This window comes from Lolium perenne, chromosome 4 (genome assembly GCF_019359855.2).
Source record: "Lolium perenne isolate Kyuss_39 chromosome 4, Kyuss_2.0, whole genome shotgun sequence".
NCBI classification, from domain to species: Eukaryota; Viridiplantae; Streptophyta; class Magnoliopsida; order Poales; family Poaceae; genus Lolium; species Lolium perenne.
Genome location: NC_067247.2, coordinates 2575939 through 2590970, shown reverse-complemented (window position 1 = coordinate 2590970; position 15032 = coordinate 2575939). Strand labels below are relative to the sequence as shown.

Genomic DNA, 15032 nt, shown 5'->3' with positions numbered 1-15032 from the left:
GGTTAGCCCAGTAGTTATAAAAGATGCTACTACTTTGGGCCAGATTAGGCCAATATTTATAAGGGGTGCAGCCCAAAGCTGATGCGTTAAACGTTTATTTAATCTAATCTCAAATAACGCAAAACCAGGCGAAATGGTAAGTCACTTTGGTAAGTCACTTTGATGTGCACTACGCATTTCAGTTCGGTAGCCATTTCAACCCGGATTACAGCTTGCTTGCACGCCGTATGTGCTATCTTGGAGCCCCATTTGGTTTCACGGAACAGACAGCCCTCCTGCCTGTCTTGTCCTAGGACCAGGATTGTTAGCTGCAAGTGCAAGGCACAAAGCACACACCCACAGTTTCATAAGAATTGAATCATACATTCAGGTTTTCACAGAGAACAAACATCGCACATAACTTAAGACGTCCATTTCAGCAAGACATAACAATTCTTTAACAAGTCTAGCTGGTTCCAACAAAAATCTGTGATACATGAGGCTTAACTTAGTAGCAATTTTCTGAATTTTTCCAAGCTTCAGGTTCAAAGAGCAAAAACTATGCAAACATATGAAAGTTCACTAATAGAACCCATAGCTTCATGCGCCAGTTCAGAAATATCCTTCTAATCTCCACATGCAAATTTGTCAGGTAGGCACAACCTGAAAAACACCTGGTTGCTCTGCAAATCAAAAACAGACAAACTTGTTTAAAAAAGAACATAGACAAAGTGAAGAGAGAAGCATATACCAAGTATTACTTGTCTAATAACTCATTACAGTAACTTCTAGTCGGACGTGGCATATACAGAACAATGATCTTGTTAGATTAATGACCCATGTACACGATCTGGGCTCGCCATTGTTTGTACATGATCTGTATATGTACTACTTGACCGGATATGCAGTGATAAACATAACATTTTCTCCTCATTACTTGATTTGTACGTGTACTGAGTAGTAGATAGATGGTACATCTTTTCTTGCCGTATATGTTGTGAACATGGTGTGCAAGTGGTATTGGTGGCTGTATATGCAAAGCTACAGAAAAATACGTAGTAGTTAAATTCTCCTACGTGAAACGGTTCAAGATGTATCTCTAGGAAAAGGAAACTACAGCCTGAAATTTTAGTTGTGCCTAAACTTTTGCCTCATATTCTCAACGGAGTAAATGGCACACATAAAATACGAAATCACATAAGAAAATTCATCTAAATCTACGTGTACCATGAGCAAGATGATCATTCAGTAAATTACCTTTTACAATTCTTCATTGCTCGGAGCATTGGTGTTATCATCCACTTCTGTTCCTTCAATGTCAGTCCTTACCCAATGTTTGTCATGCCTTTTATTTTTGAACATCTTCGCAAGGTGCGAGACATGGAAGGGCTCTGTGTCCTCTGCATATTCCTCATTGCCAGTATCATAGAGACTTCTAGGTTTTGGTGGCTTCATTACAACAGACCAACCAGGCTTCGTTTCATCATCCACATAAAACACTTGCTCAGCTTGGTTAGGGAAAATAAAGGGCTCATGCTCGATATTGTCTCCGCTGTGTATCAGATGTGAGAAGTTCACAACTGTGTAGCCGTACTTATCCTTTTGAATTCCATTTTCAGAAAAAACATCAATCCACTCACATTTAAACAACACAACTGGAAACTGTCCGGAGTAGTTTAGCTCGATAATATCAATTATTCTCCCGTAGTACGTCACATCATCTAGAACTGGATTTGCATCACCTGCTCTGGCATAAGTAGATGTTTTTGCAGTTACCATTACTCCACTATTTTGTGTCATTCTATCCAAGCGTTTAGGCCTAAAACGCATGCCTCGAGAGATGAAACCGCGATAGCTTTTTGCTGCATCAACTGGGCCCCGAGCGAGCCATCTAATATCATTTTTAATATTGGAAATATTGTTTTCCATCTCCAGTTTCATTATCTGAATATTTAGAAGCAGCTTAGTTAATAAATCTACGCGTACATGCAGAGCATGAAAAAATATCACTTACATGAGATCTGAACCATTCGTGGAACGTCTCGTTTTGAATTTTCTCGAAAGTACTTGGGTTGATAGTGCGCCTATTGGTGATCTCATCAGCATGAACTCTGCAAAGTATGTGACAGTAAATTGGTAAGTACAGAAAAGGGAAAACTAAAATAATTTAAAACCACAAGATTTTACCTAAGGTATGGATTCACATCTGAGCAATTAAACAACAGGTATCTATGTGCCTGTACTTTAGCCAAGCCCCTTATAACGTAATTGCGAGGCTTCCCGAGTGGTTTCCCATCATCAGGAAATAAAGTTGATCCTTCTTTAACGCCAGGATGCCCAACCAACTCATTATCTTCATCTCGCGAAGACATGTTATATTTGGTCTCAAAACCAACAATATATCTTGAACAGAATGTCATACACTCATCTGCCAAATATGCTTCAGCGATAGATCCTTCAGGATGAGCTTTATTACGGACATTTGACTTCACCTTACCAAGGTATCTACATGAACAAATCAGCAAAGAGAATAAGAAATTTGTTGAAAAAATTATTATTGCAGAGATAGCTACTGGAGTACTTATACCTTTCGAGAAACCACATCGACCTGTAGGAGACAGGGCCACCTATTTTTGCCTCGGCAGCTAGATGAATTACCAAATGCACCATAACAGTAAAAAATCCAGGAGGGAATATCATCTCCATACGACATAATGTTATCTTTATTCGTTGCTCCAACTTCTCAAGCTCACTCACATACAGAACCTTTGCACTAACTTCTCTAAAATATGCACATAGATCAAACAAGACCGATGTGACATTATCTGGAAGTAAACCTCTCAAAGCAAGAGGCAGAAGTTGTTGCATTAGAATATGACAATCATGACTTTTAAGACCTGAAATTCTCCCTTGAGAAACGTTTGCACATCTTGAGATGTTCCCCGAATACCCATTTGAAACTCTTAAACCATGAAGTACTTTGCAAAACTGCTGCGCCTGTTTTCTGGACATGGTATAAGATGCCGCAGGCAAAAAATACTTACCATTAGGTTTCTTTTTAGGATGTAACTCTTCCCTGATTTCCATGTCCTGTAGATCTAGCCGCGCTTTTAAATTATCCTTAGACTTGCCCTCTATTCCTAGAAGTGTCCCATATATATTCTCACATACATTCTTCTCAATGTGCATGATATCTAGATTATGGCGGAGCAAATTAAAATCCCAATAAGGCAAATAAGAGAATAGGCCACTGACAAACTTCCAAGTTTTCGAATCATCAAAGTCCTTAATTGATTTTATTTTTTCTAAAACTTGAACTTGGGAATAAGCAGTAGGCCCAACTCTATGTTCCTCAGTTCCATCAAATGATTCAGCATCATAACGGAACTCATGATCTGGGTGCAAAAACCGGCGATGCCCCATGAAACAATATTTTTGCCCATTTTTCAAGCGTATAGAAAAGGTTTCATCACTACAGGGGAAACAACCGGACTCACTGCTGGTGCTATGTCCTGAAGCGATTGCAAGCCCAGGATAGTCGCTCACAGTCCACAACACAACGGCATAAAGTTGGAACATCTCATCTTGAGATGCATCATATGTAAATGTTCCAACCTCAAACAACTCAGCTAGTTCTTCGTAAACTGGCTCCATGAAGACATGGAAGTTCTTTCCAGGGTAAGATGGACCTGGAATAATCAGAGTGAGCAAAAGAGAAGAGGGTTTCATGCATAACCATGGGGGGAGGTTATAAGGCACCAAGACGACAGGCCAACAACTATGTTTAGTACTCATCGTCCCATATGGATTGAACCCATCAGTTGCCATTCCAAACCTAATGTTCCGGGAATCGGCCGCAATTCGTTTATACTTAGAATCAATGGCTTCCCAGGCCTTTGAATCAGCTGGATGACGCAGTGCTCCATCCTTTATGCGTTCCTCGTCATGCCATCTTAAAGCTGTTGCAGTATCTTTGTGCATAAAAAGCCTCTTCAGCCTTGGCTTAATTGGAAAGTAACGCAACACTTTTCTTGGGATGGCCTTCCTTCTTTCCTTCTTAGTTAAAGTAGTTTTATCCGGTACGTTCTTCCACCTAGAAATTCCACACTTTGAACAAAAGTCATCACCTGCCTTCTCTTTCCGATAAAGCTGACAGTTTTTTTCACAAGCATGAATTCTCACATAATTAAGCCCAAGTTTTCCCACAATCTTCTTAGCCTCACAAAATGTACTAGGCAAATTCTTACCATTAGGAATTGCTTTCTGTAGAACAGGCAGCAGATCGTTTAAAGATTTGTTGCTCCACTTGTTAGTGGCTTTTATGTGGAAGAGAATAACAAAAAGGGAAAGCCTAGATAGTTCACACTCTGGCCATAAAGGCTCATCTGCATCTCTCACCAAGTCATAGTAAGCTTGGGATTCGGGATCTGGTCCTGGTTCAGAACGATTTTGGGTCTCGGATTCAGTCACTGGAGGTTCTCTAAAAACATCTTCGACAAGCTGGCGCATATTAGATTTTGTACTTTCACACTGTGACCGTGATCGTTTCTTAGTTGAGATGTATTGTGCAGTTTTGCCATGTTTATTACTAGAGATGTATGCTGCTGTTTCACCATGGCAGCCCCAAACTGTATATCCATCTGAAATGCCATGGCAAACTAAGTGATCATACACCTCTTGACGCTTCAGTAACAATGAATTGACACATTTAACACATGGGCAACGGATCTTGTCATCAGTACTTTTTCCCATATATGCAAACTCAAGAAAACCATCTACGCCAGCCAGGTACTTGTTACTTGGTCTAGGGAAAAGAAGTAACTCTTTTATAGGTTTCAAATCCATTGATTCACTGTGAACAAAAAAAAAAATATAGTTACTGCACTCACTATAATGCTAGGCATCCATGGGCGCTGAAAACTCTAGTGTGTATTCAGCAAACTGAAAGTACAGGACGCAAGAGCAAAAGATTTTACACGTATTGACATTGAAGGGCAGAGAAATTTTCTGGAAAATTACATGAGTTTACACTAGTACTGTACAAAACGAAGCTAGTCTAATTCATGTACTAATATATCATGTATATTGAAAACGACAACAACATACTTCTCGATTTCATCAAACTGAATAAATTTCAAAGATTCAACAAAGAACATCATAGAAGATTTGAGACATCCATTGGTAACTTACGTGCCTGATTGCTCGGCGATTAGCCGTAGATGCCGACGTGGGACCGGAAGAAGCGAGGGTTGATACCGTCAAAGGTGGTCGGCTGATAACAGCGGCGGCCGGCGGGGTGGGAGGCGACGGGCGGTAGCACGGTGGTTGGCGGCGCAGCGGCGGAGGCTGGTGGAGTCGGGTATTGGCGGCGTCCGTGGATAAAGGACGAGATTTGTTTTCTTTCTAGAGATTCACATGGGGAATTTGGGGAAATCTGCTTTTTCTTTTTCTTGGAGAGATTCACACGGGGAAAAGAGACAGGGACGGCGTGCGGCCATTCACTTTAGGTTAGCTGCAAATAATATGGTGTTTAATCTAATTATTCCCTTTGTTTCAAACAAAATCTAATTATTCCTTTAAAATACTTCATACCATGTTTAATCTAATTATTCCCTTTGTTTCGAACAAAATCTAATTATTCCCTTAATATACTTCATACCGTATCTAAATAAAATGGAGTCAATTAATTTAGATCGGACGGAGTAGCATATTTCAAACCCTACCGCCGCCACTTCTATGTCCCTTCCTCTCCCTTTCCCCGCATCGTTGCTGCCGGACGGTGCACCGGCGAAGCCGCTTAGGCATCAAGGACATTGACGGCGGGCATTTCTCCATCTCCTGGCTATTCCCCTCGTGTTCCATGAAGTTCGCGGTTGGAAAAAACCACCCCCGGCAGCAAATGACTGAAGCAACGCCCTATGCCTATGGTAGCAAAAGTCCACCCTGGGCCGGTAGCAATACCGAACACCTTAAATAGCAAAACCGACCTCCGCAGGTAGCAACACCGCATGCCTAAGGCAGCAAAACTCCTAACGAAGCAGAGGAGCGCGAGATGGAGGCGGCGCTGGTAGCATCGGCGGCGACCGCTTGTAGCATCGACGCCCTCGGCTCTAAACAGCAACTCCGGGGAGATGCGTGGGGACGGCATAGAGGGAGCACTACCAGCTTGGTCTCCTTGAGCGCGACTCCTCCAGTGTCCTTATGGACCTCGACCTTGTTGGCCCTGTCGACGGCGCCCGCTCAATTGCTGCAGGGGAGGAGGGCGGCGAAGAGGCCGGCCGCGCGAAGAGGAGGTGGAGCTTGACCAGAGGCGGAGCTCGGCGTGGGGGCGGACGAGGGCCATACATGTACCGCAGCCGGAGACGGGCCTCGCCGCGACGGGAGCCTACGGTGTCACGGCTGCGGAGGAGCAGCACGAGTCGTGCCGCCGTGGGGAGGGGTAGGAGCAGCACGAGGTCGTGAGCCGCCGGGGCGATGCACGGAGGAGCAACATGAGGCCATGGTCTGGGGCCCTTCTGCCGGGAGTTGGAAGACCGCCTTATCGAGCCTGTCTTCGATGGCGAGAGCACGCCGTCAAATCGTCAAGGCCATTAGGCCCATCAAGATGCTGGAGAAGGGTTCCGGCAAAAGTTTAACCTCCATTGGGAGGCCCCTTCCGAGGTCGGCTACCGCATGTATCGTTGGCTCGGAGGCAAGTGGTTTCGTCCCCGCCTCCGACATCAACGGCGGCAGCTCCGGCCTCTGGCTCGAAGGTGGTGATAGAGGAGGACCGAATTGCTTTTCTCTACATTTCAGAGAGGTCCTTTCTACCTTAGCTAGGGATCTATGTGTTTTACCGTCGGGGACGAGATCCTCACCGGCTTCATACGCCATGGCCACGCCTACAAACCCCTCATCGACGAGTATGAAGAAGAGGCCGACAAGAACGAAGGTGAGGAGGAGGAGGTCCAGGAGGAGCTGATCGACGCTGACACTGACGTGACCACAACGACGACGATGGACAGGCGGACCGGCAGCACTCGTGGTCCTAGGTGGAGATCTTTGGAGGAAGAATGTCTCATTGGCCAAGAGGTGCTGGCGGCGCGGGCTGCGTCAGCGTCCATGACTCCCCCGTCACCGTTCGATACGGCGCACGAGCGAATCCGCCTCGGCACGTTCGATACGGCGCACGAGGCGGCGCGGGCGTACGACGCCGTCGCCTGGCACCTCGGCCGCTCCCGCCGGACCATGAACTTTCATGACCAAGAAACTAGCCGTTCGGGCCGCGCCGCGCGCTGAATAATGGCGCTTCTGGTGGAGGAGCACTTTTGCCGTCCGAGCACGCGCGGCAAAATGGCGCTTCCGGCGGGGCAACTTTCGCGCCAACGCGCGGTATCGATTTACAGCGCGTTGCAAACTACATATAGCGCGCCGATTTTTAGAGCTTCTCTTAAAGATGCTCTCCCGCCAATCTGGTTATTTTGTTTCGAGACCAAAAACTAGCGGAGGGAAACTTTTAGTTATTCCCGCTTATATTCACTTTTCCCTCCAATTATATGTCCTATATATAGAGCTCCCCCTGATAAATCCCAGCGTCAAACAAAGAAGAGAAAACTGTCCCGTAATTAACTCAGAACAGAATGATCTACCGGGCCGAGTAAACCCACCGCACGCCGCTGCCCCCACGCGCCGCCCACCAACGCGCCGCCCACCACCGCGCCGCCCTCCACCAACGCGCCTCCCCCCACCACCGCGCCGTCCTCCACCACCGCGCCGTCGACTACAGCTTACCCCCTCCCCCCATCGAGCAACCCAGCAACGGGATCTCCATTCCGCTCCTGAGACGTTCGGGTCCAGGTAATTTGCAAGCCACGAAGTGATCCCTATGTTTGATGTTTGAGGTTGATTTGGAACATCTCTGGTAATTGCAACGCTGATGACCTACATCTGCACTTTCTCCTCTGCTAGTCCAACTTGACATGGATTCTACACCTGAATCCAAAATATGTGTGCCTACGCCAATATGTCTGTAGCCTAGAATTTCAATTAGCAGGAATTGCTTCAAAATTATTCGACTATATCTATACATTGTAGGTCTTAACTGATTACAAATCAGGAAAAAGTCAATGTACAATTTGCACTCACGCCTTCGTTTTGTCAGTGTTAGACTTGCAGAGTCCGACAGTTGACTAGGCACAAAACTGCCGGTTCTGAACTAGTAGTAGAACGATGGCTAGGTAACAGACGCACACATGAACTAGTAGTTGTTGCTGCACAGTTTTCCTCAGTTAACCTTCTCACTTGAAGTACTCGAACACTTCTAACTAGTTGGAATATATCTAAGTTTTCTGCATATAAACACGGACATGGCTTCATTCAATTATGTAGATTTCCTTGTGGTCTTATAGTGTGATTCCTTAAAATTTCATGCAATAAAATTGCTGCTGGAAACTCGAAATATCTCTGACATCTCATCAAAAAAATATTATCCAGATAGTAAATTACTAGTGTATCTACTTGGCCTATGCGGATCAAATCTAATAAATGCCTTATACAATGAACAATCTGCAATTGCAGAACAATGTAATAATTTAATTATACCTTTGTTGGTTTACCTATTTCAGTGAGGTCTAGTTGCTCTTTTTGCTGGTTTGATTGACATCTTTATATATATATATGTAGGATGGCTGACTTGTTGACCATATACCTGCACTATGAAGATGGAAATAAAGAAGCCAAAATTCTACAAAGATCCATGATGAGGCGTCACGTCTCGTATTACGATTTAATTTTGATGACCGAGGAAGTTGGCTTCCATGCAGTTGATTTCCTATACTATTCGAAAAAAGACCCACAAGGCAACGCCTACTTAGTTCACATAGATGATCAAAGTATTGCGATAAAAATGTTGTCTGATCCTGACATCGGGAAAACTGTCCATCTTTATGTGTCTAAGGAGAAGGCTAGCGATGATATTGCTCCACCACATAATCGAAATGATTTTGCTCCATCTAACCATACAAATGAGAGTGCTCTGTTACAGGATGGTGCTGAAGGTGCAGGCCAACTTATTGTGAGAAGGCCGCAAAGTATTTCCTTCCCTCCTTAAATCTGAAATATAGTCCAGACTTGCTCATTACATATATGTACCTGCTGCCCTAATATTGTAATAAAATATGGATTGGCTGTTTTGCAGGACAATTGCGTAGGTCAAAGAGGTTGAATGTGATTAATCAACGTGATGATGAAGACCAGGGTGGTGATGAAGATGAAGACTTCAACAATGGTGAGCAATATACTGCACCAGGTGATGAATCACAAGCATTGGAAGATAATGAGGATAGAGTTGACAATCAAGGTAATGACCTATTAAAATTTTGTACTTCTCTTAATTAACTTTGTATGCGCTTACTATCAAAAGAATAAACAGTGGGCATAATTTAATTACTACTTTTCTAAATTAATCTTGTAGTGCACAAGGAAGTAGTCAAGCGCAAGGGAACGAGCTTGCCAGTTGTTTGGAACATGCCAAAGGGGCAAAGAATAGTTGTAACATGCAACGAAGAAGGCCAGCCTATAGGAGAAGAAGGGGCAATATTGGGGAAGTTTCTGGGCACGATTGCTAGAAATGGAGGATTTTGCCCACTAAACATAAATGATTGGCGTGATCTCAAGAAGAATAGCCGTGAGGAAACAATATTAGACTGCGTAAAGGTACTTCACAATATAACAAGAAATAAAATATTCTATTTGCTGCCCTTCTACAGGTTTATTTACTTTTAATTTTACTTTCAGACAAAGTTTGTGTATCCTAGATCATGTGAAAAATGGATACTCAAAACAATTGGAAGAGACTGGAGGAAATTTAAATCTTGTTTGAAAAAAGCTATCTTCAACCCAGCCATGAAAAAAAATCCAGACATCAAGAGGAAGGCGTTGTATAAGCTCTGTCCAGATGATGTGGACAGTGACCAGTGGCGTGGACTTATTAAATTTTGGAAGTCCAAAAAAGGAAGGGTAATGAATCCGATACCATACTTTCATGTTTCTACATTTAAATTTGACTTCTTGGCTTGATCTTAAAAGTTGCACTTGTGGTATGATTGCATCATAACAGGCCCTAGCTGAGAAGAATGTAATTAGTCGTTCCCTTGTGAAGAATACACATAATGCTGGGACAAAGAGTTATGCTCGTTGGGGTGAAGACATAGTGAGTAATCCTCATTCATGAAGTTTTTTTTCTCTGCCTCTATCTTCTCATGTCGCTGTTCTTTTTATTTTGTAGAGACAAGCTGATCCTGAGAAGAAACGACCACACCGATCAACAGTTTACTTAGCAACTCACAAGAAGAAAGATGCTCCTGAAAATAAAGAGAAAAATGACCGTCTGGTACGTAATATTTATGTGCTTTTTAATTTTAAAGTTGCAGTTTTCAGGGGGTCAACTTACAAATTCAGTCTAGCAAGTATTATATGCATGATTCTTATCTTATAGGATCGATTGGAGGATCTAATAGCTCAACGACCAGAGTTGGGACAAAATGTCAATGGAAGAGTTGCATGGGAAGGTGATGCCCTGCGGGAAGTGCTAGGGGAAGAAAAGACTGGACAGGTTCATGGCATGGGCTTGCTTCCAACTCCTAAGCAAGTCTATGGTCGAACACCACGGTATCTCAAGAACATCAATATGACTACAACTGATGAACCAGCGTGTGAAGGTGAACATGATGTCTGGGGGGAAATAGCAATGCTGAAGGAACATATAAGAAGGCTTGAAGATAGGAATAATAAAGAAGGCCATGGGAATGAAATAGAAGAAGAGGTAAATGAAGTCCTTTTCTCTTCCTGTTGTATGCATTTCTTCCAATATTTTACTTAGACTTGTTACTTCTGTAGGAAAATCTACGATCAAACAATAATGTTATTTCTCGGTTACCAGTACTACATGGTAAAACAAAGGTAAATGTCAATACATGGCTATATCATTGCCTGTCACTTCAAACCTTGTATTGATATTTCAGTCTACAGAGAGTCCAATGCAGTGGACCTGTTGAAGCAAACTCATCTATGCAACATGGCAGGACTCAGGATAATTTATTGCTTTCACGTGAAAAGGTTATGGCTACTTTTACTCGTGTCAAAAAAGATAGAATAAAATAGTTACTTGCTTAACATTTCTGTGTCACCGAACCAGGATGGTGAGCATGACAATAGCAATCAATTACTTATTCAACAAAATTTATCGCTGCCACAAGACCCTGTTAGTGGTTCTATGCCAGAGGTAATATTCATGTGTTTTTGGGTTTTGAAGTTGCAGCTTTCTGTAGTTTCGAGCTATGAATATCACTCCATGTACTATTCTTGTCTCGTGTAGGTGAGGGAAACGGTAGATCTGATTGATGAATCTTTTGCAACTTTAAACCAGCAGAGGATCGGAAATAAGCGTGGAAGCTCAGTTCCCTCAAAACCCTCGAAAAGACGGCATACATCTTCACTCAAGGTAAATATCCGCACAATATCTACAATCACCAAGTTATTTCTTCTGGAGTCATACGATGTGCCCTTTAATACCTGGTATCACCAAAATGGCATTACAAAATGTAGTTGCACATCTATTAATGTTGTCCTGCAACCAACTTCATTTATTATTTTCTTGTGTAATCATCACTGTGTCAAAGCAGAACTTCGTATAATGAATTGGTATTTGATCATTAAACTTCTAAGCATGTACTTTCTCTTGCTATTACTATTAATATTATAAATCCAAACATATTAGGACCTGGTAATACATGCACTCTACTTTCTCTTGTTATGCGACATGTAGTAGCATAAAATGTGTAGTCTAGAAGATATCATGGCCATGACACACTCAGTATTTTACATGCATCTATAAACATGTTGTGCTTATTTCGAAAACACGAGTACTTTTTGAGGGTGATGTTGCATGTGGTGTATATGCCTTGCTGGCCTTTAAGAAACTAGTGCATCAATGTGTGTTTGTAACAAAGTCTTTAACATGACCATGTGCATCCGTTGCCATTTTTCATGCAAATATATCATACTTGTCATTGAATGCTAATATTGATCATAATATAGGCTGGTTGTGAAGTAGTTCTTAGAACTTCAACCTATCCAAACAAGCGGAATGTTGCATATGCTACTATTCGTAGCACTGATCCTGCAACTAAGGCTGGTGGTATTGAGTTGGGTGCGCAATTTTCACTAGTGCGCATAGATGAACCTATAATGGATAGTGAGGAATTAGTAAGGGAAGTATCTGATTGCAAGACCATTGGTGATGCTTTTTCATCGGGGATCTTAATTGCTTGGCCTACAGCTTTCGTGAGTTATTTTCTTCCCTTTAATATTTTATAATCGTATTCATGTACATTTAATCATTAACCATAGTTTTCAATTTTATTTTGCAGATTCGAAAGAAAGATTGAGTTGCAGCTGAAGTTCCTGATTGGATCAAAGAGGAAATAAAGTTTGAAGATTTTTGTGATCAGAAGTTGTATTTTACATTGATAGAATGAAAAATGTACAGAGTATTATCATTTAAAGAGGATATTTTTCTTTCGTCGAATTTATGCAAATGTGATACGGTGTAATATTCTTTATAATTGTGTTTTCTATAGATACAAATGTTAAGATGTCGCACCAAATATTGCCATTTATTAATTGTAATATATATGTATCCTACACTCTTATATATTTATAATAGATATCTTAATAAATTCTATTTGTGTGCAAGCGTTGTGGTTCAAGCTTTCACATTGTAATGGCGTGTGTTTCTATTTCTCTTACATTGTGATGACATCAAGCATCGTACTAAAGTAGTTAATTGATTGTGCAATTCATTAATTGCATTACATAAATATATATTCCCTAAATTAGGGACCTTATTTTGTGATTAATAATAAAATACATTTATTAAGCTGTAATACTGATATTGTAGTGTTACTGTTCGTGTTACCGTAGATACAAAATGTGTTACTAAGTATAATCATGGTGTTACAATGTACATATATTATGTTACTATTCGCGCCACGAAGCTAAAAAGAATGTTACTAATTATGTTACTATAGCTATAAAAATATGTTACCACCAATGTTCTACATCTATGAAAATATGTTACTGTCGGTGTTACTATAGTTTAGAAAATGTGTTACCAACACATCTAGTAACACAGAATATGCGTGTTACTACAACATATATTGTAACACAATATTTAACATATGGTAACAATTATTATGTGTGACTTGGGACGTCACCTAGTAACACGGCCTAATGGAACACATCTCAAAATATGTTACTACGTGGGCTAGTAACATTGTTTTGGACCTGTAGTAACACAACATGGTGTTACCAAAGCTCTGTCCTGTTGTAGTGTTTTAAGTATATATGGAATATGGAATGGAGTTTGAATGTTGTTCGAAGTCTCGGATAGGATCCAGGACATCACGAGGAGGTCCGGAATGGTCCGGAGAATAAGATTCATATATAGGAAGTCACTTTCCAAGTTTGGAAAATGATCCGGTGCATTTATGGAAGGCACTAGAATGTTCTAGAACCTTCCGGAAGAAATCACCATGGAAGGTGGAGTCCTTCCGGGACTCCACCAACCCTAACCAGCCAACCAAGTGGGAAGGTGGAGTCCATGGTGGACTCCACCTCCTTGGCCGGCCAAAGGGAGAGTCCCTGTCCCTCTAGGTTTCGTCCATATGGCAGTTTTTGAATTGGGGTCTTATTCAGATCTTTTGGGCAAACCCTAGGGATTCCACCTATATAATGAGGAGGAGAGGGAGGGGCTGCCTACACCTGGCCGCACCACCAAAGGGGCCCCCTGGCCGGCGCCCCTAGTCAACCCCTCTCTCCCAAACCCTAGCTTCTCCCTCCTCCTTCTTCTCCCGCAGCGCTTACGGCAAAGCCCTGCCGGAGATCTCCACCACCACCGCCACCACGCCGTCGTTCTGTCGGGATTCCGAGGAGGATCTACTACTTCCACTGCCCGCTGGAACGGGGAGAAGGACGTCGTCATCAACACCGAACGTGTGACCGAGTACTTTGGTGCTGCCCGATTGTGGCACCGTCAAGATCTTCTACGCGCTTTTGCAAGCGGCAAGTGATCAACTACATCAACAACGAGATCTAATCTCGTAGGCTTTGGAAATCTTCAAGGGTTAGTCTCATCTTCATCTCGTTGCTACCATCTACTAGATTGGATCTTGGCTTGTTATTCGTTCTTGCGGTAGGAAATTTTTTGTTTTCTATGCTACGAATCCCATCAGAAACTAACCCGATATTTCGAGTAAATAACTTTATTTTTTATATATATTTTGTCATGGGGATATTGGTAAATGAGCCTGGTGCTTCTGACGGATCAGGAACCAGTTAATTTCTCTTGAGCAAAAACATCATGAACCTACTTCAAACTCGAGTCCCCGGACTCGAATTCGGTATACTGGCGTAATCCAGCTCGGGCCGCGGAGGTCTTACCGAGTTCCGAATTCCAGTTTTAAGTTTTGGGTACCCAACGCGTCCGTCGGGATTTTGCATCAAATCATTGATATGGAAAATATAAACCAGAGCGCATTCTTGTGCGAGTACTTGGCCACGCAGGACGGATCCTGGGGTCTTATCTTCATGTCTTTGCGATCATGGCATTCCGACATTTATCGTGGCGGACGCGGCCTGAGAATTTTTATCGAGTGCCTTGTTTGGCGGTTGCAATAGCCGAAGTTGTCGGGTTATCAAATATTTCTATCGGGTGCGCAGCCGGCGCTCCAGATGGGAGTAAATGACGAGTCTATGTTTTTTGTGTTTACCACCAAATAATGGACTCGAAGATTTTCTATCTTTTCCTTTGGCATTTGCGGCTCTGAATTATTTTCTATTGGGTGCGTGATCGGCGCTCCCGATGGGAGTAGCCCCCGAGGCTATGATCGGGTGCATGCAGCCGATCAGAGGCTCAAAAAGTATCTTCCAGTCAAATGTTTTGTCGAGTGAGCCTTTCTCTTTATTTTCGCCTTCGCTCATGATGTCATTGTTGACGATGATGGCATGTTCGAGTT

The 15032-nt window shown here is 42.5% G+C and overlaps 2 protein-coding genes across 6 annotated transcripts; one reads left to right on the top strand and one right to left on the bottom strand.

Annotated features, from left to right (window-relative positions):
* Window positions 1-390: 390 nt before the first annotated feature.
* LOC127349363 (uncharacterized) lies at window positions 391-5444 on the bottom strand. Of its 2 annotated transcripts, none has more exons than XM_051375104.2 (6): window positions 5170-5444; window positions 2567-4831; window positions 2167-2484; window positions 1994-2090; window positions 1237-1923; window positions 391-662 (listed from the first exon to the last, which is right to left on the bottom strand). In XM_051375104.2, the coding sequence occupies exons 2-5, from the start codon at window positions 4822-4824 to the stop codon at window positions 1240-1242; spliced, it is 3357 nt and encodes a 1118-aa protein (XP_051231064.1). In that variant the 5' UTR covers window positions 4825-4831; window positions 5170-5444; the 3' UTR covers window positions 391-662; window positions 1237-1239. The 2 variants fall into 2 exon arrangements, with proteins under 2 accessions (XP_051231064.1, XP_051231065.1); XM_051375105.2 differs by having other exon boundaries at window positions 5174-5444.
* Window positions 5445-7571: 2127 nt separating this feature from the next.
* On the top strand, window positions 7572-12695 carry LOC127349362 (uncharacterized). 4 transcript variants are annotated; one of them, XM_051375100.1, is made up of 14 exons: window positions 7572-7815; window positions 8641-9047; window positions 9155-9316; window positions 9431-9672; window positions 9754-9975; window positions 10076-10168; window positions 10244-10348; window positions 10454-10780; window positions 10855-10917; window positions 10987-11073; window positions 11153-11239; window positions 11387-11458; window positions 12055-12300; window positions 12387-12695. In XM_051375100.1, exons 2-14 carry the CDS (start codon window positions 8642-8644, stop codon window positions 12402-12404), a joined length of 2130 nt encoding a protein of 709 aa, XP_051231060.1. In that variant the 5' UTR covers window positions 7572-7815; window position 8641; the 3' UTR covers window positions 12405-12695. The 4 variants fall into 4 exon arrangements, with proteins under 4 accessions (XP_051231060.1, XP_051231059.1, XP_051231062.1 ...); XM_051375099.1 differs by having other exon boundaries at window positions 11333-11458; XM_051375102.1 differs by lacking the exon at window positions 12055-12300.
* Window positions 12696-15032: the final 2337 nt, after the last annotated feature.

Coding starts and splice junctions, on each gene's coding strand:
- LOC127349362 (XM_051375099.1), top strand. CDS start 8,642: ATGGCTGACTTGTTGACCATATACCTGCACTATGAAGATGGAAATAAA. Junction 10,781..10,854: donor GGAATGAAATAGAAGAAGAG/GTAAATGAAGTC, acceptor TTACTTCTGTAG/GAAAATCTACGATCAAACAA. Junction 11,459..12,054: donor GGCATACATCTTCACTCAAG/GTAAATATCCGC, acceptor ATCATAATATAG/GCTGGTTGTGAAGTAGTTCT.
- LOC127349363 (XM_051375104.2), bottom strand. CDS start 4,824: ATGGATTTGAAACCTATAAAAGAGTTACTTCTTTTCCCTAGACCAAGT. Junction 2,485..2,566: donor TCGATGTGGTTTCTCGAAAG/GTATAAGTACTC, acceptor TTGTTCATGTAG/ATACCTTGGTAAGGTGAAGT. Junction 1,924..1,993: donor ACGAATGGTTCAGATCTCAT/GTAAGTGATATT, acceptor CTAAATATTCAG/ATAATGAAACTGGAGATGGA.